The 20,709-nt window shown below is 43.4% G+C and overlaps 2 protein-coding genes across 2 annotated transcripts in view; both read left to right on the top strand.

Annotated features, from left to right (window-relative positions):
- Nucleotides 1–35: 35 nt before the first annotated feature.
- Nucleotides 36–9,502, top strand: mrpl1 (mitochondrial ribosomal protein L1). Its single transcript, XM_076271086.1, has 9 exons — nucleotides 36–705; nucleotides 1,216–1,324; nucleotides 1,857–2,130; nucleotides 5,912–5,995; nucleotides 6,996–7,067; nucleotides 7,614–7,725; nucleotides 7,856–7,956; nucleotides 8,522–8,603; nucleotides 9,336–9,502. Exons 1-9 carry the CDS (start codon nucleotides 675–677, stop codon nucleotides 9,437–9,439), a joined length of 969 nt encoding a protein of 322 aa, XP_076127201.1. The 5' UTR covers nucleotides 36–674; the 3' UTR covers nucleotides 9,440–9,502.
- Nucleotides 9,503–10,561: 1,059 nt separating this feature from the next.
- The window catches only part of fras1 (Fraser extracellular matrix complex subunit 1), a 153,320-nt gene continuing 143,172 nt past the window's right edge, over nucleotides 10,562–20,709 (top strand). Inside the window, exons 1-2 of the mRNA XM_076271191.1 lie at nucleotides 10,562–11,003; nucleotides 12,225–12,256. Coding sequence (XP_076127306.1) covers nucleotides 10,937–11,003; nucleotides 12,225–12,256 — 99 coding nt within the window. The 5' untranslated portion in view covers nucleotides 10,562–10,936. The remainder of the gene's footprint in view (nucleotides 11,004–12,224; nucleotides 12,257–20,709) is intronic.

The raw sequence follows: 20,709 nt of genomic DNA, 5'->3' as shown, positions 1-20,709 counted from the left end.
TCTGGGGAACAAAAGTTTAATCCTACTGGGGGGGAAATGTATTATCAATTTTCACCACGATTTCAGAAGCTGGTGAAACTCAAGTCAAGCTTTAAAACGAGTCGTATCTTACGCTTCTTTGAACATTAATTTAATGACAAGAAGGTCCCGCAAAGTAGTTTTAAAGACGCCTAGGGCCCTGAACTCATATTTCAGGAAACTTTGGGATAAACTTTGGAAAAATGTTGTGTTCAAGTACTTCGATAACCAAACTGACACAAGTCCAGGGTCAGCATCTTTGATTGAGGAATTTAGGGGAGCAACAGAATAAGGATTTGTTCAATTATTTAATAATAGAAGTAGGCTATTCCTAAAGGAAAACCTTACTTTAGTTAATTAACTTGAGTAATGGTTAAATGCAAATGAGTGTGTATAGGTGTCTTTATTTTTACAGTGTGTTTGAATGCTTTTATTTGTTTATATATAAATCTAATAATACTTAATTGTCCACCCCGAAATGTTAAACCACATGCAGAGACAGCCTAATCCATCATTTATCTAATCCATTACTGCAAAATATGGTATTTGATCCAAACACTCAAACACTAGTCGGAACCAGATAGGTCGGAACACGAGGACGGATAATCTCTTTACCCAGACGGCACTTCCGGTGTGTGAGAACGCGAAGCGTAAACATGGCAGCGTCCACGAGGAATCTCGTAAGAGGTCAGATGACACTTCGTTTTTAAGTGTTATGTGCAATACCATTTAATACCTTGATAAGATTATTTTCCTTCAAAGCATCGTTTTTAAATGAGCGGTTTTATAACGATACTAGTCCCTGTGCTAGATTTGTTATTATCAATGACATGTCAATTGGAAGCCTTGGCCAGACAGCATTACGTTAACGTTAAATAAACTGGAATGTGGATAATCCATGGATGGACGTTGATATGTAGGGAAGTGTACCATTAGGCTGACATTAGCAAAATGCGTATTCGGTGAAATAATGCTATCTGAAAGCGCTGTTGTCTGAAGTCAAGCTACGTTGAAATGCATTTGAAAATGCAGCTAACTAACCCCTCCCGTTTGGGAAAGTCGACATTCTTTCTGTGATGAAATGACTCATGAATACATCTAAGATACCCCAAATTGACGTGTGCAAAATGTAATTGTTGTTGTGCTGTCTGTACTGTTCATAGTTCATGTCTAAACTAACATCGTTTCTCTCTTCAGTTCTTGCTGGATGCCAAAGACTCAGTGTAACATCACCGTGCGTCTCAAGGGTATCTCAGAATGTGGTGCGGCAGACGTATGTCAGGACATATGCAGCTGCAGCAGTAAAGTGAGTTTTGATTTTATCAGGGATGTTGCATGCTGATTCTCGACCAGGACTCGATTTTCAGAAGCTGTTTATTGCTGTATAACTACTAGCCACACTAACATCCAGAGGGTGATTCTGGAGCCCCTAGAGTTGGTTGCTATCAATTTAGAGAAGCATGTTTGCACAACAATGGTTCATATCCCCTACATGACCTACTTGATCAGACGAATATTTTCATTTGGAGGTTCCCTAAACTATGAGGTAATAAGGACCACTAGGAGTCATTTTACCCCACTGCAGTATACTAGTATGACTCTTTTCTCTGTGTACTAAATGCACAGTATTACTTCTGTTTGCACAGCTATGTTGTACTGTTGTACACCTATAATTTTATTCTATTTAGTTCTGTTTTGTAGTAGTTAGCATACACATTACACACATGTATGCAATAGCACAGTGTTGTTTTACCTACCTCCAATCTGTCTGCACATCCATCCATCTCAATCTATGCAAGTTCTGGCAATTTAATTGTGTGTATATATTTTTTCACCAGGCCCAAACCCAAAGCAAAGAAAGGCGAGGAGGACAAGGATAAGAAGGAGAAAAAGGAAAAGCGTGTAATAGATAACACAGGACGGCACAAACCAATCGGCTTCACGGCCTGGGAACCAGTGGACGACGTGTATATGCTGAGATTCTACCCCAAACCATCCCACGATGCAGGCACAGCAATAGACATGCTGAAGGAGTTCCAGAGGCTAGAGTTCACCCCCCCAGATCAGGCTGTGACGTTGGACCTGAGGCTGGACTTGAAACTCGAGAAAAAGGTAGAGTGATGTTTCTTGTTGTGGTTGTGGGTAATGAATCTGTAACATATTGATGGTGAGGAAAGTGACGTTAGCTGGGTTCAGCTCATTTGCATATTCTATGGGCATTCATGAAAATTCGGCTGTAGAATATGCACATCTCTGCATATTCTTCCACTGTGTTATGCAAGTTAAAAATGGACATTCTGCTGATCTAGGGAAGCATTCTAATCAGCTATGGAATCAAAACATAAGGTCGTCAGGGCAATGTTTACGGAAACACGCAGGCAGAAATGCAACAAATGTGAATGCATACGAATGAATTGTTTTCATGAACTTTAATCGTGTTATATCTTATACAAATAGAAAGATAATCCATGTAGATCCAAATAGAAAGTTAATGCATTGAACCCGAGTATTTGGCTACAAACACTCAAGATGGGTTTGGAATAAAAAGAATGATTAGAATAACTTGATATCCACAGGCGGAGGTATAAAAGAGGGTTTTATGATGTTGGCGGCCTGTTTAATTTTTCCAAAAGCCCTGGGTACCTTTTTTAGTATATATAAGCATAAGTATATATACTCTTTTGATCCCGTGAGGGAAATTTGGTCTCTGCATTTATCCCAATCCGTGAATTAGTGAAACATACACAGCACACAGTGAACACACAGTGAGTTGAAGCACACACTGCAGTGAGCTGCCTGCTACAGTGGCGCTCGGGGAGCAGTGAGGGCACTTTAGCCGTGGATGTGGGCATGGGAGAGCAGTGCTCAACCACTTCCCCCTGCCCACATTTTTCCTACTGGGTCTGGGATCGAACCAGCAACCCTTCGGTTACAAGCCCGAAGTCCTAACCAGTAGTCTGCCCCAAATAGGGTAGGGTAGGATAGGGTACATGTTATCATGAACTCCATGAAATTTTAAATCAAAACATGTCTGCATCTGCCAAGAATTAGAAAAGAGTAATTATCATTGGACCTTCCAACAGGATAATGATGCAAAATATAATTTCTGAGGAAGGTACTACGAAGTCAGGTTAACAGGTGAGCGAGGTACATTGTGATGAAAGTCAGGGGGTTGCAATGGCACAAAGGTGGCTCTCTTTTAAAAGCATGCTATGCAAGTTTGTTTACCTTAATGGTTTGAAGTCATTTTGATGGTAAATTAACTTTTATTAGGGAAACTGGCATGCCTTCCCATCCTTCCCATAGCCTACTCATTTATGGAGATCCAGCCTTGAAACTTCGCCCATTTGTATGAAATTGTATAATACTACCATCAGTCAGTCTACATGGTCGACATGTCCTGTCTCCAAAGAGTCCACACCTGTAGGGGGAGCCCAGTAGCAAAAAGATGAAGGTTATGTTCAAGATGAAGGCTCAAAACAAAGTAACCATGCCTGAATCATCCCATCAAATATTTTGCTGGCGGAGCTCCATCTATCTAAAATCTTTGATCCTGATTATAAATGTAAATGCATGACACAAATGTTGATTTACACGGCATAAGAACACATCAAAGCAACCAACTTATCTAACAGAATACACAGTGACAGTCGATTACCTCAGATTGCTTGGTCAGGGTTTACTGAAAGCCTGAATACACCCCTTTGATCGACACAAAATTGTTTACTTAACACTTAATCGCTTCTGCTACATGGCATGTCTATGCCCTTACCTACAACCTGTTGAACATTTTGGAATGAGAGGAGAGTGCAACAAAGAAGACACAGTGCTATGGATGATTTGCAAACATTTTATAAAGATAAAATTAAATAACAATTACATTTAATATGTTTAATACTAATTAAATTAGATTACATTTAGTAAGATTAAATGTTGTTTTATTGGCAAAGGTTGGTTGTGCAACATATTAAATGCGGGGATGTCCAGAATAAATTTGCTTCACTTTAAGATGATGCTATGATAATCAATCCTCTTTACCATGGTATAACAGTGATTGTGGAGGCTTTCCTTGGCAATGTTGTGTTGTGGAAGCATTTCTCACTTTTTGTGCATTACATGTGCTGTCTTATTCCACAGAATAACATAATTATAATCCTGAGTGATGAGTGGGAATAACAGTGTGCATAACCGTCCTTCCCCTGATCATATGATAGCAAAAGTAATTTAACCTTTAGAACCCGATTGACGCAAAGTGCGTCAAAAAACACACCCTTTCTTCTCTGTTACATTGCTCCGGAACGGTTCATCGCAGCGAGATGAAACCTTTATTGCACGACAGAGCAGAAGTGGGGCTTTCCAACGAGACTACACACTTGTCTGTACGATCAAGTATGAAAATTTAAAAAAATCATGAAATTAAATCAAATTGCATCATATTTACAGTCTATACTTCTCTGCATTCACCTGCACACACATTACTCTAGTTTGAATTACTCGCGAACCCGTGATCGCATCGATATGGCAAGCATATCAGCTGAAAGAGGGGGCACAGGGCTATCCATTGGTACCATGTTTATCGATCCTTCTGGCTTATAAAATCAGACGAAGTGACTGCAAAATAATAACGTCATGTACACAAACCAACGCTGCACACTCATTACTCTCGTTTGAATTACTCGCGGACCCGTGATCGCATAGATATGCCACGCATGTCAGATGAAAGAGGAGACTCAGCTATCATTTGATACCAAGTACATCCTTCTGGGTTATAAAACAGACGAAGTGACAGCAAAATAATAACTTCATATAGCTGGACTTACCCCACGTTTTTGTCTGTTCTTGTGGCAAAGCATGTTTATAATCCAATGCTATCATGTGTTTCTCTATGGCAAAGCATGTTCATATTCCGGTTTTGAGATCCTAGCAAATTCCTGCATGGCATCCAATTCAAGGCTCACATTGCATCCCAATTTGTTCAACAAATAAACACCTTTTATGCCTTTACTTTGTTCATGGCAATGCAGTAAAGAGTTGAGAATTATTATGACTGCATACACACAGGCACGCAGGCTAACACGCAACCTCGGGTCAAGTCAGGTCAGATCAGTTCGTGTCACAGATATGGAGCGCAGAAAGGTCATTTTTCATCACTAAATAAAAAATGGCATTTATTTCCGTAAATCACACAGCAAATATTTCTGTAAATTGCTCAGCCCCAGAGTATCCCTCCAACATGGCAATTATATTGCCCGATTCAGGACAGTCTGCCCTACACACACATGAAATGCATGTAGAGCTGTGAGCTTGCAGTGGTGAGATACATGTCGAAATATAAGAATTTTTATAATACACTTTTTATATTTTAATTCTTTAAAAATCAAAATAAAATCAATGCTAGTATTAATACATGAAATGATGGCAGATCTGAATAGCCTAAACTCTCCTGAAAAAAACAATATATAATATATGTGTGTGGCACTTACAATGACCAGAATAAATCCTTATGAATAAAGGTAGTGAAAATGCCCTAAAAACAGCTTAGGGTTCTAAGGGTTAAAGATGATGCTATTGCTGGTTTCCCACAAAAAGTTACTTGAAAAAGTGGCAGTGTTGCTTTACTTATGGTGTTAGTAGAGGCTGACAGCTTTGTCTTGGTTGGTCTTCTTCCCTGTCGTTAATCTTCAAAAGGTCACTGTGAATACCAGACTCACATAATGAATCTGAAACACTCAAAATGAATGAAAGATTCATCACTTGGAGCCACCTTGGGGTTGTTGTAACATTGTTTAAACATGCAGCTAAAGCTGGCAGCTTTGTGTGTTATGAAGTGTTGTGGGACGACTGAGATTTGCTCTGCCGGGTTTTAATCAGTCTTTAATTATTATTCTCACAGAGGAAGGTGGATCCCTTCGTCAGCACAGTGCAGCTACCCCACCCTTTCAGGACGGAAGCAAACAAAGTAGTCGTTTTTACAGAGGTGAGTAGTTTGACTGCACGAAAGAGAACACTCAGTTGTATATAGGATGTCAACACAATAAAAAGCTGAATTATGATATTTATAGATAATTAAATGATAAATGATGATGAAATAGGGGGCAGCCGTGGCCTACTGGTTAGGGATTCGGGCTTGTAACCGAAGGGTTGCCGGTTGCATTAACTTCTGTGAACAGACCACCGTGGAGTCCATTATCCCGCTTATTCCACTGTTGCCACTTGCGTTGTGTTCATTTCCTGTTACAATTTAAACGTTTTAATCGCTAAAATTGTCTTGTTTGTAGAACTACTTTCTTCCGACACATATCAACTAATTTCTCAACTTGCAGGACAAACTGCCGTTACTAGTTCTAAATGGATAGTTGCTACGGCCAAAGGCCAATCGTTAGTTCTACCTCTCCCGTTGTCAAGCGGGCGTATCCCAAGATTCTGATGAACTTTAGCTTTGAAACATCGCTATTTTACCTAGCCTGCTGTCATCCATCTAGCTAAAAGCCACCTCCGTCATATGCTACAATGTTACTATGTTCTGAACGTCTGCATTTTACAGCTCGGATGCAACGCGACGGTTCATTTAAATTTCACGAGTTCGGCGAATTAATATACAAGTGTGATACGGCCAAAAAAATGGATCTACTTCATAGGTGTGCAAATAACATACGGTTAATGGTTGTTCTAAATTACGTAGGACAATGGGAAATTCAACCAAGCAGTAGAATAAATACTTATACTTATACTTATACTTATATAAATGATAAAGTATACTTTTGGTTCCTTTGTGCAAACAGTTTGAGCCTGTTGTTTTCACTCACTCTGAGGTTTAGGAGCTCTAAAATGGGCTAGGTAGGAGCAGCACTCTGCATGACCCTGTTTCTATTTAATGTGTGCTGTGTGGCTATTGGTGGGGGTGTTGTGGATGGTGCTCACGTTCCCCTCTCAGCTCTATTAATATGGCCATGCGGTGCGATGTGGTGTGTCTGCAGAATGCTGAACAGGCGCAGCTGGCACTGGAGAACGGAGCATCGCATGCCGGCGGGGTGGAGCTCGTGCAGAAGGTGAGAGGCTCAACGCTGGACTCGTAAACCTGCTAGCCAGGCTAGCTAGCAGTGGCTGTGCCAAAGTCCCAGCACTTGGCGGGCACACAGAGGATTGGATTCACACAGCAGTCAGCTCACTGATTGAGGGGTGGAGGGTGGGGGGGTGGATGGGGGTGTTCCGTGAGGGTGCATAACTTCAGAAAGAGTTCAAACAGAAAGCATGCAAAAGATGCAGCTGTTGTGATGACATTGGGCCTCAAAGCAATCTTTCATTCGAAGGCAAAAGCCATCCCATCAACAGGCTGTTCAGGAATGTCCTGCATTGGTTGCTAATTAGGACATGTCATATGTGGTATTCTAGGTGGGATGTCAATACATTGGGTTATAGAATCTGAGATTAACATTGGGATCTAATCTCGGAGGTCGATGCAGCATACTGTGCTCTGGTAGCTTTTGTCTGGCTTGTCTGCCACTTTTATTTTTATTTTCATTCATTTCATTTTATTTATCATTCTCAAAATCCACATTATCAGTCCAGCGCATTTATGTATTGCTTTCTCTCAGATTTTAGATGATGAAATCCAAGCTGATTTCTACTTGACTGTGCCTGAAGTGCTCCCGAAGTTGGTCCCTTTAAAAAACAAGCTTCGGAAGAAATTTCCTAAGAGCAAGAGAGGTCAGATTTTTTTTGTGACATTTGATCATGATGTCTGTCCCGTCTGGTAGCCCTTTGATTTGTCATATAAGAAAAAAAAAACACACAAATTACACAAATTAAATAAATGATGTGAACTTCCATCTTCCAGGCACTGTCGGAGTGAACATTCCCAGAATGCTAAACCTTTTCAAGAGTGGTCATGAATACCTGGTGGAGAGAGAGAACTATATTGTTACTGAAGTTGCCACGGTAGGGCCCAATAAGAGTACTATGTGAGGTTTTTCCTGTAAAAAATTGGGGCCAAATTGAAATGATTTTAAGCCATTTTAATATTATAGGGCCCTAATTAAATGGTGGGCAAAGCGTCTATCAAAAAGTCAAGTTCTTGTGTATGAGCTGTAGCTATCATGTGACATGTGGAAGCATTGCGATGACTCATCTGTGTTCATGCTGAAGGTCTTGCCCATGGTGTTAAATTAGCTTTAGTTAGACCTAAGACATTGCACTTTGCCCATCATTCAAATTAGGGCCCAAAAGTTCTGTTTTTGTGTTTTATGGTTTCTTCATGGATTTTGAGAAATTCTTAATATAATATAGATATAATGCTATATTTACCAAAGTAATATATACTTTTCTGCTAACTAGAGATAGAGTGGAGACTCTCAATCTGATAGATAGATAGATAGATAGATGGATACTTTATTGATCCCCAGGGGAAATTCAAGGTCTAGATATACTGTATGTGACTATGCAGATTTCAGCTAAACTTATAACAAAACCTAAAACAAGTCCTTGTTGTTTTCCCATATTCCAGCTGAACATGCCCAAAGAGCAGATCCTGGCCAACATTCAAGCCATCATCAATGATGTCTGTTCCCACAAGCCAGCCAACTATAGTACGTACCCGTCTTTGTAGTGTCCTCTGTCCTTAGTGCCAATTACCAGCCTGAGTGCTCATTAGCCAAGTTAACTCATTACAATGCGCTCTCGCATCTCTAGTGTTGTTTGGTCTCTAATTCCCCTCTCCCACTTACTAATGGGACCCTGTGAACCTTGAATAAAATGGTCTATCAGCACTCAAACAAACCTTTTTGTTATTTTTGTTGGAAGTTACGTTGGAAATGTGCACACTATTTCGGCCACACTTGTGAATTGCACATTGCCGACATTGTATGGACGGGGCCCTTTTTTTGTGATGGAAGCCAGCGTTATGGGCGAGATGGGAGCTATGCAGTCTGTCAGCGCAACAGTGTACTTCAGGCGCCTCTCTGTGCAGCTGTTTGAAGTCAGTCAGCAGCTCTCCTCCCCTCTAATTTGGTTGCCAGGGGGACATTTGGGATGGAAACGCGAGAGCTATCCCCACCTGAGTATTTGTGTTGGTGGTGGCGGCAGTGGCGATGGTTTGATTCCCTGACAGCTGAAGCATGACCGTTATGGTGCATATATTACTCAAGCCAAAGCCAGCCTAATGGGTGGCACTGGACTTTAGGAGATCGCTCCAAAAATGTCCTTAATTTATCCATCTAACTCATGTCCTTCTAAAGGCAGTATGAGTTTGTGTTAGAGATGTGTAGCATGTGCACTATGTTGTATATACTTATCGTCTGTTTTTTCTTCTTTTTTTTCAGGCCCAATTATCAACAGGATGATACTATGCAACAGAACTAGCGAGGCACTACTTGTAAAATATGAAGACTTTCTGCCAAAGCCTAAGGAGGAAGAAAGACCGTGATCATGCCCATTGTAAATGTTGTAATATAATAAAATAAAGCCTTGCACTTCTGGAAAAAGCCTCTCCAGCGTCTCATATCCATTTTTTTGCGTGATCTTAAGCTGTCATGATAACTCCAAGGTGTTATGTTTGCTGAGTATTTCCAAGGGAGGAACTTCATGTATTGACTTTGAGTATCCACATTTAGATATCTTTAAAATAAATAAATAAATAAAAATTGATATATATATATATATATATATTGTTTCTCTTATTCATTCTTGCACTCCAAAAATATTTTCTTGCTTTTAATCCATTTTAGCACAGGGGTTAATTGACAAACGTTTCGGCCTGATGGCGTTCGACACTGACGAAGGCCATCAGGCCGAAACGTTTGTCAATTAACCCCTGTGCTAAAATGGATTAAAAGCAAGAAAAGATTTTTGGAGTGCGACCATTTGTTATTTTCTATGAGTTCCCTGGATTACGCACCCACAAAGAAACGAGAATAATTGGGAGAGCGCGGTGTTGGCTAAGAAAAAGCCTTATTCATTCTTGGCCATGCTTCTAGTTTAGCACGATCAACAGCAGAGGGCAGCATTGCTTTTACACAGCTGAACACAAAATTGATTTCAAAGGATGGAGTCTTAGTATAAGTAGCCTTTTACAATCCATCACTATTGCTTCAATTGTGTGGTCAGTTAGGCTATTGAAATCTCTAGTTTGCATTTGATTAGTCCAGTTGTAAGATGAGTAGTTCACTCTTAGATAGCTATGTGTCCGCTCAATTTCCTTGTCCCGTATAGGCCTATTTACCATGAAGACAGAATTGGCTACTAAACTAACTTAAGGCTACTATCACGAAGTGTTTGCTTTCATTCATCAAAAGGATTGAAGCTGCTTTGCCTGTATAGCACCTGCTAAAATTAGCCTTATTTTTAGTTTAATTAGCACAAAGTTCTTCTGAGTGGCAGAAAGGCATAGGACAATCATGCGCCCTTTAGAAAGATCACGCATTGGAACTTGTTTGGGGGTCCTTTTCCCACAGTGATGGGAGGGGGCGTTCTTTCTTTGCAAACCGCCTGCAACAACTGAGCCATTTCACTGACTCGTTTAAAAGCCTAGACTGCAGGTTGGAGCGACCGGGAAAAGTCAGCCTTGTGGAACTATAATTATTAGCCCGACCAAAGGGCTCATTTTCTCCGTCATGCAATACAAACTCTAAACATTCGGATCTGACTGCGAGGATTTCAAGCTGCTTTGAAGTTGGGTTGAGAGGTTGGACTGGATTCAAGACCGCATCGCTTTCTAGATCGGATGCTCGGTAATACCTGCTGTCTGTTCTTGACTTCGGAACTTGTGTCAGACGCCCAGCCAAGACGTTGTCTTGTCTTCTGTGGCATCGGAAAATTTGTATGACGCTTCAAGAAAACAATAATGATTAGTGATACCTCTACTTCGGAACTGAACTAGAGATCGCATTTTTCATTTGGATTAATTCTATTTCATGCCGTAAGCATGGGTCTCGTGTGGATCCTCATTGCTACTCTAACTGGAATAAGCACCATCTCCAAAGAAGCAGAAGGTGGGTTTGTCGCTGCGACTTGAACTTTCCTGTTATGAAAAAAAAGATATTGAATGCATTTGTTACTGTTCTATGTAGCTTACTGTATGTTTGGGCTTAAATTTGGCCAAAACAATAATTCACTGGTGGCTTAATTTCAATAATGTTATGGCATACATAACCTGCTGTGTGAACATTAGCATAGGCCTATATGATCACTCTTTATGCCTAATAGCATTTAAAAACAACTTTTAGAACATTCTGTTGGCCAATTACATTTAACCTGACATATTTAGCCTACTTTTAAAGTCGCAAGCATATTCCTTATTTCCTCTTATTTGCATTTTTATTAGGCTACATGAAATAGGATACATCTTGTTCACTAAAGATTCCTGCCATGCTGAGGGTCCCTCACGTTTAAAAGGGGTATTTTAAGTAGTCTAGGCTATTTTGTCAAGCTAGACCTAAACTTTCACGCAGGCTACTTGAAAAGCTAGGAGCTCTGGATCAAACCCTTTTCCCTCCGTGTGTGCACTCAGAGCCCTCTGTCATTTTAACTTAAGACCCTCGCCTGCTGTGAGGGGAAATTTCAGCCTGAGCATTGGCTGAAATGATGGTGTCACACTGAGTGTTGCCGACCTTTTAATCCTTTATCTGCTTCAAAATATCTGAGGAATGTATGCTCTTCAGTCAACAGTTAAAATGGCATAAAACAGCATGTTGGAGATCCCCTCTTACCTCTATACAAGTGAAATTCAAGTTGTTGTAGGCTACTGATCAGGCTGTCAAGAAAATGTGATAGAGAAATGTTGGAGCTCATGACGTTGTTTTAGGGGCAACCACAGTAGAGACACAGGTAAGTTCAGTATATAGCCTAGGGCCTATTATATCACTTTGCTGAGAAGGTGTAAAATATTGAAAGAAATACTTTTTTGCACAAGATGGATGTCCATGTAGACATATTGTCTATTCCAAATCAGAGGTTTTGCAACCCCAGCTTTTAGCTCCCAAGATAATAAAGTTTACCAGTGGTCGGGTTCATTTTTGAGTGCTTGAGCTCTGGGATAATTTATATTCCAGAATGAAAGTGGTATTCAACCAGTGCCCAGCCGTAAATTCCCAAAATAAATTCCACTGAATAGTCTACCTGTGATGACCATGTTTGCACACTAACTCTGCTGTTTGCATTTTCTCCTTTTTTTCTACCCAACCACCCGCTCCACCAACTCCACCAATCTGCAGGAGCGTGCGTCTATCAAGGCTCTCTGTTTGCGGTAGGTGCTGCTTCCTCTTTCGCTCCCTCCACGATCAATGCACAATTGACCTCATCTGGTTTACATTTCTGCGTACGAGATTATGCACCCTGTCTTGATTCATGACGCCGGCCTGTTAGCTTACGTTGCTGAGTGTGTTGTGCCATAAATTATTTACTGGTATATTATGATTGCATCGTTACGCCAACAGGCAGTGGCCAAAGCCCTTACACGGTATCAATCAGAACGAAAGCAACAGATACCTGAGACCTATCTGCGAAGCAAAGTCTCATAAATAATGGACAAGAGCAGAGTTTTAGAATGCTAATGGCAAAGAGAACAAGGCCAGATTGCGCTGGCTGATAAGTGTGTAGCTCTTTGTCAGTGTGTCTTGTAAGGTGCAGGGGATCTCATTGCCAAAGGCCCCCCTGATGTTTATGGTGGTCAGATACACAACACCATTCAGAAGGCCTGCCACAGTAGGCTCATTCATAACACTCTTCTCTTTTGTGTTTGCCTTTTCGTTTTGCGTGTTCGTCTTGCCACAGATGACCCCCCCCCCCCCCTTTCAAGTGTAAAGTGTGCCCATGTGCTTTGATAAATGTAACCACCGTGACACAATCCATTCACACACTGCTGCAAGCTTTAACTCTGGCTAAACTGCTAGCTGGTTTGGAACACTTAAAGGTTTGGGCAGGTATGCTCTAGTACATGGGAAAAGAATCTTGTCTGCTGGCAATGCATGTCATTACACAGCAAAGAAATCCAGGGACAACTGGTAGTTTCTGTAAAAACAGTGCTAAACACTGTTCTTTGCGGCCCACTGTAACATTGCACTGGATTTTAATTGCAAATAATGACAAATTCCAGTCCTTTGCCTCTGTATAATCTGCGTAATTACAGTTGGAGACTAAGTGTGGAGCGCCAACGCTCCCCTCTCCTGTTTCGGCACCGAGAACCGCACTTTGATAATGACCGGTGCGCCCCTCCTGGCACCCAGAACATGACGTCTCCCAGGATCTGAACTTCTTTGTGGAGAGAGAGAGAGAGAGAGAGAGAGAGAGAGAGAGAGAGAGAGAGAGAGAGAGAGAGAGAGAGGTGGGCGGGTGGAAGAGGTGTAGGACAGGTGGAGGCATGTTGTAACCCACTCAGGAGGAGGCCCTTTGGAGTTCAAAGGGAGAAAAACCAACCCAACACCTGGAATGGGAGCCTGATAATGCTGGTAGAGAGAATGAGAGAGATGGAAAGAGGGGAGCAGTGGGTGGGGTGGGTATAGGGAGGGAGGGAGGGAGGGAAAGAATCAGATTAAAGTAACAATGAAAGCACCCCCTCTTTTGTTCAAGTCTCCGGGCACAACATTAGCAAATCAAAGTACTGTCAGTGAGCTAAGCGCTGCCTGGCATGGGCTCCAAGCTTGTGCGCTGTGGGTGGTAATGACCAAATATGTGTTTATGGTTTGTGTGTGCTTGTGTGAGCGTGTATATGTGCATGCATGCTTGTGTGTGTGTGTGTGTGTGTGTGAGCGTGTATATGTGCATGCATGCTTGTGTGTGTGTGTGTGTGTGTGTGAGCGTGTATATGTGCATGCATGCTTGTGTGTGTGTGTGTGTGTGTGAGCGTGTATATGTGCATGCATGCTTGTGTGTGTGTGTGTGTGTGTGAGCGTGTATATGTGCATGCATGCTTGTGTGTGTGTGTGTGTGTGTGAGAGAGAGAGTTTGAGTGTGCAAGTTTTTGTTGTGAACCTTTAACAGATAGCCTACCTGAGCAGAGGTTCTCTTTGTTTTCTCACTCTACAGTAGTTTCTACTGTAACTAGGGGGAGGCACATTCACCATGGAAACAGACATTTGTCAAGTTAAGGTCAATATGAGATTTTCTTGGTAAGGAAGCAGTCCTATGGCTGTACTTGTTAAGACTTAAATTAAGTGTATGGGAGTATAGACAGAAAGTGACAATCTGAAGATAGGTAGTCAAACCCCAATTCAAATAAAGAAGCAGACCAAAACAAGTTCTATAATTATTTGTTCAAAGAGCTCCGTCTCTAATGAGTGTTGTCTCAAAGTACTCTGCCCCAACCAGGTCACAGTGTCTAGACCAGAGTGTTAATATCTAATCAGTTAGTGAAGAGCAAGTGGCCATTAGATTTGCTCATGTGGCTGGGCTATGACTGGGGTGGGCTGTGCGAAGACCCGATGAACCAGCGGTTGCATCATGCCCCTGTGCTACCCACAGAAACTTCAGTCGGAGCCTCCATCATTGCACCGCGGCTCTGCAACACAGAGAGGCGCATCCAAATATATCACTGTGCTCCAGGCCGTGGATTCCTGGCATTGCAAGTTGTTCTCCCCGAAGCGATCGAAATGTAGGCCACTGCGAAAATAGAAAGGATCTAAACATTGGTCGCTGTGATGGCACATATATTGTTAATTCATTGTGGTGACATCAAGTATCAATCATGCAGATATTACATCTGTTACAGTCGCTTGGCATCTGTAGGTTGCATAGAATATATATAGTACATGAGTTCTAGATGCTGATCCACAAACCACTGAGGATAGTCTGAGCTAGTAGTAACATATTTATGAAGCCAGTGGGAATTGTAATAAGCATTTTTATTGCCCTCATAATTTAAGACCTCTCAAAAGAACAGGAAGGCAGTATTAATACCTGCTGTTGCGCTGAACCTTATAATGCATGCTTCCCCAAGGGCAAGTATGTATGTAGACTTGGTATTAGCCCTGGCCATTGGGGCCTGGTATTGGGAGGTATGACATTAAGCTTTAATGGGATCCGACTGTTGGTGAAAGGAGGTACGTTTATTAGAGGAAACTCCATTTCCAAGGGCCGTGTAGGATTACTCCTGAAGCCTGGCCGGTAATTCCTTGTCGAGGGCAGGGTCACCAGGGACCACTGCTCGTGCCGCTCCGTTCCATGGCTGGAATCGCCCCCCGTGATCAGAGTGGTGGTAGGTGGCTGGGTGGTGGGGCCCTCAGTTCACCTCTCTGTCTGGAGGTAAAGCTTGGGTGGCCACCAATATCAAGAGCAACAGTAGTTAAAGGGCGGTGGGGTGGGGGGTGGGTGGGGGGGGGTAGCATAAAAATAAGGGTGACAGCAATTGAAAATGCAGGATGTCTTTCCAGGAAGGTTTATTTTTCCATCACCTTCTCTAAGAGGGTTTTGTGGTGAGGCAGGCAAGGTCGCTTGACCCCCTACCCCCTCACCCATTAGTCTTGGCGGGAAAAGTCGATCAGCATGTGCGTCTCGTTTTAACCGCAACCCAGCTTGAGGCTCAAATGGAGCGCAGTGGGACAGCCTTCAAAAATGTCGCGACACTACTGTATGTCGGCATTCCTTTCAGTGTTTCTCTGTGTTTGTTACCACGAGTCTATCATGACCCTGGCTAATGGCAGTAGGCTTCCACTGACACTGAGTCCAATGCACTTAAGCTTAGTGTTTACACATAAGTATGAAGTCAAAAACACTGTTACCACCATATCAGTAACCCTGTGCTGCGTTCAATAGTCTGGAGATGTCCTGCCGTGATTGACCTGCTTGAGGGAGTAGACTAGCCAAGCTCGTAGGACTGGTGCTGACCTTGAGGGATTGACCTTGCCCACTGATCAAGGAAGCGGAGGGGGGTGTACTCGTCCATTCATTAACTCATTAACCTAAAACGTAACAAGACCACACCGCTTGCTGCTTCCTCAGAGCGCAGGACGCTGAATGAATGAATAACTTTGCCAAACAGTGTGAAAGTTCATGCTTTGAAGTGGAGTGTAAGTGTCAGTGTTTCAAACTCTCTGTTATAGCTGTCTATCTAATTTGAACACAATGTAAGTTCAAAAGTGTCAAGTGAGATAAGTTCAAAACCTTTTGAAGACCTTGTAATATTTCTGTCTTTTTTCCCTAGGGAGGGAAAATGCTATTGCTTAGAAAAACAAAAAAGTACTGTGTATCTGTTAAAATGGCACTAAATGTTAAAATTGCACTAAATGTCTTCCACACTTTGTGCAGATTTTGTGGTGAAAGCACCCAGTGTGTCTTAATGGACAAACAAACAGACCAGTCGACACTCCTACCCCCTTTCTCTACACTGGCCAGTTGGAGCTTGATGGGTTCATTCAGAGCTGTTTGTCCAGAGGTCTCCTCCCTTTGTGCCCCAGTCCATTCCCGGAGCTAAGCTCTCAGTCTTCACTCAACGTCTGTTTACAACTTGTCTGCTGTGGACCTGGATGCTAATCCCACGTTTGCACGTTTGCTCATCGTCCCTTCCACACACACATACACTCAGGCACTTACACACACACACTCACACAGCACCCCGCATTCTCTTTAGCCCTCAGCTATACAAGCAGCAGGCATTTTAGTGGTTGGCCTTAGGCAAAGCTTGTGCTTTTGTTGCCTCATTTTGGGGTGCGTCCTTGGCCTCCTCTTTCTGCAGAGTTGTTCTTCTTCCTCTGAACAAGCAGCTTGTCTAGCCTGTGGTAAACGACTTGTCTCTGGTGAAGACTGTTGAGGGATGGAGGTGCCTCCTTATCACCTACACTCGGTCTCTGCCAGTGGGCATGTTGTTGGCTGTCTGTAATGGCTGGTTTATGAAAATGGCTGACCCCATTCCATGTGATAAATGGAATGGTGTGCGTGAACAGACTCGTGCCTGGATCACACATAGGCCAGTATTTATTCAACTCCAGAGTGATTTAAGCTCGTACGTAGCCCACTTCATTCATGCGCTGTGTTGTGGGAAGAGCATCTTGCGATTTCCTGCTCTCATCTTATATCTTACAGTACATGTTACATCCCTCTCCTGGTGAAATCAATCAGCCGCAATCAATGAAGTACATTTTGAGTCTCGCTGTTCTTCCGCTGGACCCTCGCCTGGAACGGCTCTACAGCTTTAACAGCTTTCTCCGGAGCTCTGCAGAAGATCCCGAGTCAAATCAGATGTCAGGGCTCTGAGGGAGTTCTGCGGATGGAAGTAAGCTCGGCGCATCGAGGGAACAAAGCACCGCACTGCTGGTGCTCCCAGCAGCATCCTGGGGCTTTTCTTCTCCGGAGCAGACGACGTGGAGAGCCAGAGTGCAGTCAGTCAGTCGGTCAGTCAGAAGGAAGGAAGTGGTTCTGAGTGAGGCGGCTTCGCCTGATGGTGCACGGCCGGACAGAGGTGAACTAAAGAGGCCGTCAGAGGCTTCAGGACGTGTTGCAGTGTGTTCCGTTTAGCAACGGTTCCTTGGGAAATGTGGATGATGATGGAGAGTTTAGGCAGCGGTGAGTCGGCAGCTCAGACTTCAACTTCAAATTCGACTGATTGATCTGTACTTACCAAAATACACCATAAAGTTATGCCCTCTGGGCATGTCGTTTTTTCAAAGGTTTTGAAAAAGGAAAAGAAAAAAAAATGTACACACTCCTGAGGCTGTACACAGCCAGTTTGCAGGCAGTTTTATTTGGAGCTAGTAGTAGGGAGATGACAGGAGAGACAGACACTCGCCTGGGGTCACAGTGAGCCAGACTAGGCCTGTCTGGGGTTCCTGCTAGGCCTGTCTGGGGTTCCCCCCCCCCCCCCCCGGCTCCCTGCCTGGCCCAAACCCACAGTCCACATCTATGTGCAGGGGAAACAGGCCCCCCCCCCCCGTGAACCACAGATTCACAAAAGGCTTGCGGGGGATGAGGATGAGGTATGGACATGTTCCTCCTCCTCAGCCTGACAAAGACAGAGACACCCCCCCCCCCCCACACACACACACACACACACAAAAGCCAAACCACAAGCTTTTGGCTGTACGCCCAACTGATAACAAAGACCATGCTAAGAAATACTATGGCTCCAGGAGAAAAGTTATCATCTCATTTTCAAGTGACATTTAACACTATGCTCGGTGGCACACTGTACGGCTGAAGGGCAGAGCTCTGTGGGCATGTGCAGTCAAATTTCAATGACAGGTGGGGGCAGCCTCCCTTCCACTTGCTGACATTTCTATTTCCCTCTTTATCTTTCTGTCTCACTCATGCATTGGAGGGCTTTAGGTGTGTGGGACACCGTTCTCTGGTTGTTTAGCTGAGCCAGCCCCTTGGAGGAAAAGAGCCTCTCATAGTCAATAAGAGCCTAGCTTCCCATGTGTATTTTAGTGTGTGTGTGTGTGTGTGTGTGTGGGGGGGGGGGGTGTGTGAGAGAGAGAGTTTACGTGTGTGTGTTATTTATTTTCTTTTATAAGAAAACACGAACAAAAAGGTTGCCTTTTTATGAGGGCCTTGAGCATGAGCAACTGGTCTTCAAGTCATATTTATAGGTGTGTCTGCAAAAGAACAGGGTCTGTATGCTTTATGTGTCAGCGTTTAGCTCTTTGAGTGCTCTTTGCCCTGTAGTTGCAGTCCGAACGTGTTTCAACTCATTACAGCTTTTCACTTGCAAGGCTGAACACTTTTTTCCAATGCGGATCACTTATGGAGACAGCCTAAACTGAAACATCAACTGTAAAATCATTGAAATTAATTCAGGCGAGGCATTGCAATTCATAGCTTTGGTGGAACTATCCTAATGTATTATTGTTTTAAGTTAATGCTTGGCATGTGTGAAAGGCCAAGTGTGCATTTTTCTTTTGCTGTCTGCAGCGTGTAAATATCTTTGGTCGGTTAGGAAAAACATCCAGACCTTTATATGTCATGGAAGGATTATGTGAGTCCTTTTGTTTATTTTGCACAGTGAAATCAAATCTCCTTGTGACGTCTTAGGATTTCATAGTCAATGTGTTTACCTTTGTGGATCAGCATTCATGGAATTCATTTAACAATTTAACAGCAACTAGATATGCAGCAGAATCTGTCCTGCAGCAAACCCCATTGTGAACACAGTGTCTTTTTCATAAATGTTATGAAGTACAGTAAAGTAAAGTACAGTATAGCACAGAAGCTGAGAAAATGATGTGGACTAGTTGACAGGTCAGTAGTGTCATTTTATTGGCACTGTGAGATATTTTGAGGAAGGTATCATATATGCTGAAACTAGAGCGGGAGCGGGCGGTAAACAAGTTTCAGTTCGTTGGCTTGAAATTGGTGGTCCATGTTGGCTCTGTATGCTGAGGGTTAAGAGAATGATTTAGGTCGGGGGGGTCGACCTTCACTCACAGAAGCTCTCTAAAACCAAGCAACAGTTGATATTGTGTTACTTCCAAATTACTTCCAAAATTTTGCGACTAGACCCATTATGAAACACCCATACCCATAAGTAGTTAAAAAAGCAATCTCATCTACCGAATGACCTGCCATACGCTCTGACTGGCATTTGCCACGGAAACTCGGCGAACAGATGGATGCCTGTCCTCGAGTGAACCGCCTGCGGAGAACATTAAAAGCAAAACTTATTAGAAGAAAACTTTTTTCGGGCACGTACGAGGGAAGGACTTGGCAAAGTGCGGCAAAACTGCCGCGATGGTCGCCCGAGTGAACTCCTGCCTCCATGCGGCCGAGGCGCCACAAATAAGACTCAGCCGTGTAATAATAGCAGGCAATTACGTCCAGCCAGGGTCCAGCCCTCCCATGGGCCTCTGGACAGGGGCGTTCTTTATCTTGTCCTCTGGAAATAGCACACAGCTCTCCCCTGCTGCTCTCGAGCCAGTAGAGCATCACTCCGCTGGTGGGAGCTGCTGGAGGTAAACAGTAAAATCCCAGGCTGCCTCGGTGAGGTGATGTCCCACCACCACCACTAGCACCACCACCATCCCTCTCTATGCTTTCCATCCCCCAATGTCTCTGCCGTCTAAGAACCAGAGGGGCCACAGGCCTAGCTGCCATTCAGCAGCTGCCCTCGGCTGGCTTCAACCTCTTCAGCAAGCTCAGACCACCCACAGCCCCCACCCCACACCTCAACCTCCTGGAGGACTTCAGGAGTGTGTTTGTCGGTAGTGAAAAGTGGAAGTGAGAAGACAGCAAATAACAAGTTTCTTTGGTTTTTGCTTGTTTATTTTGTTGAGGGTCAGTTGGTGCGTTTGGGATTCGATGTCCTCAGTTTGATTCGGTGGAATAGGGCCTCTGAGGAAATCGAAACAATTATTAGCCGCCTGTAGAAGGTTGCCGTGGCCAGTTAATACCAACCGGACCCAGAAAACCAATGCGCTTTTTCAGACTTAATGTCTTCAGAGGCTCAGAGGAACCTCGAGTATGAAAGTGCTTTGTCTGCCCTCTGGACAGTCCCACACGCTCCACACAGCTTCTCCTTTGGAGGTGCGAGGGTCCAGTCCCTATACAGCTGCTCCCCGCCTTTACCTCCTCAATTATACATTCAGGAGGCTGGTCTCGTTTGGCTTCTGAGAAACCCTTTGCGGACACATGAAACAGGGCTGCTCAATGGAGAGCTGCTCCTTTGTGCATGCTGAGGGTCCCGGACACACAGGAGTCAATGGAAGCCGGGCTTCCAACAATGTCACCCACCGGTGCTTCTGTTCCCTAGTCTTTTTTGTCAAGGTCTGCAACTTG

The sequence above is a fragment of the Alosa pseudoharengus genome, unplaced genomic scaffold, assembly GCF_046254945.1.
Source record: "Alosa pseudoharengus isolate Yale_2024_CS ecotype anadromous, Long Island Sound unplaced genomic scaffold, YU_APseudo_1.1 YU_APseudo_1.1_scf_6, whole genome shotgun sequence".
NCBI lineage: Eukaryota > Metazoa > Chordata > Actinopteri > Clupeiformes > Clupeidae > Alosa > Alosa pseudoharengus.
This window is presented reverse-complemented; position numbering and strand designations above follow the sequence as displayed.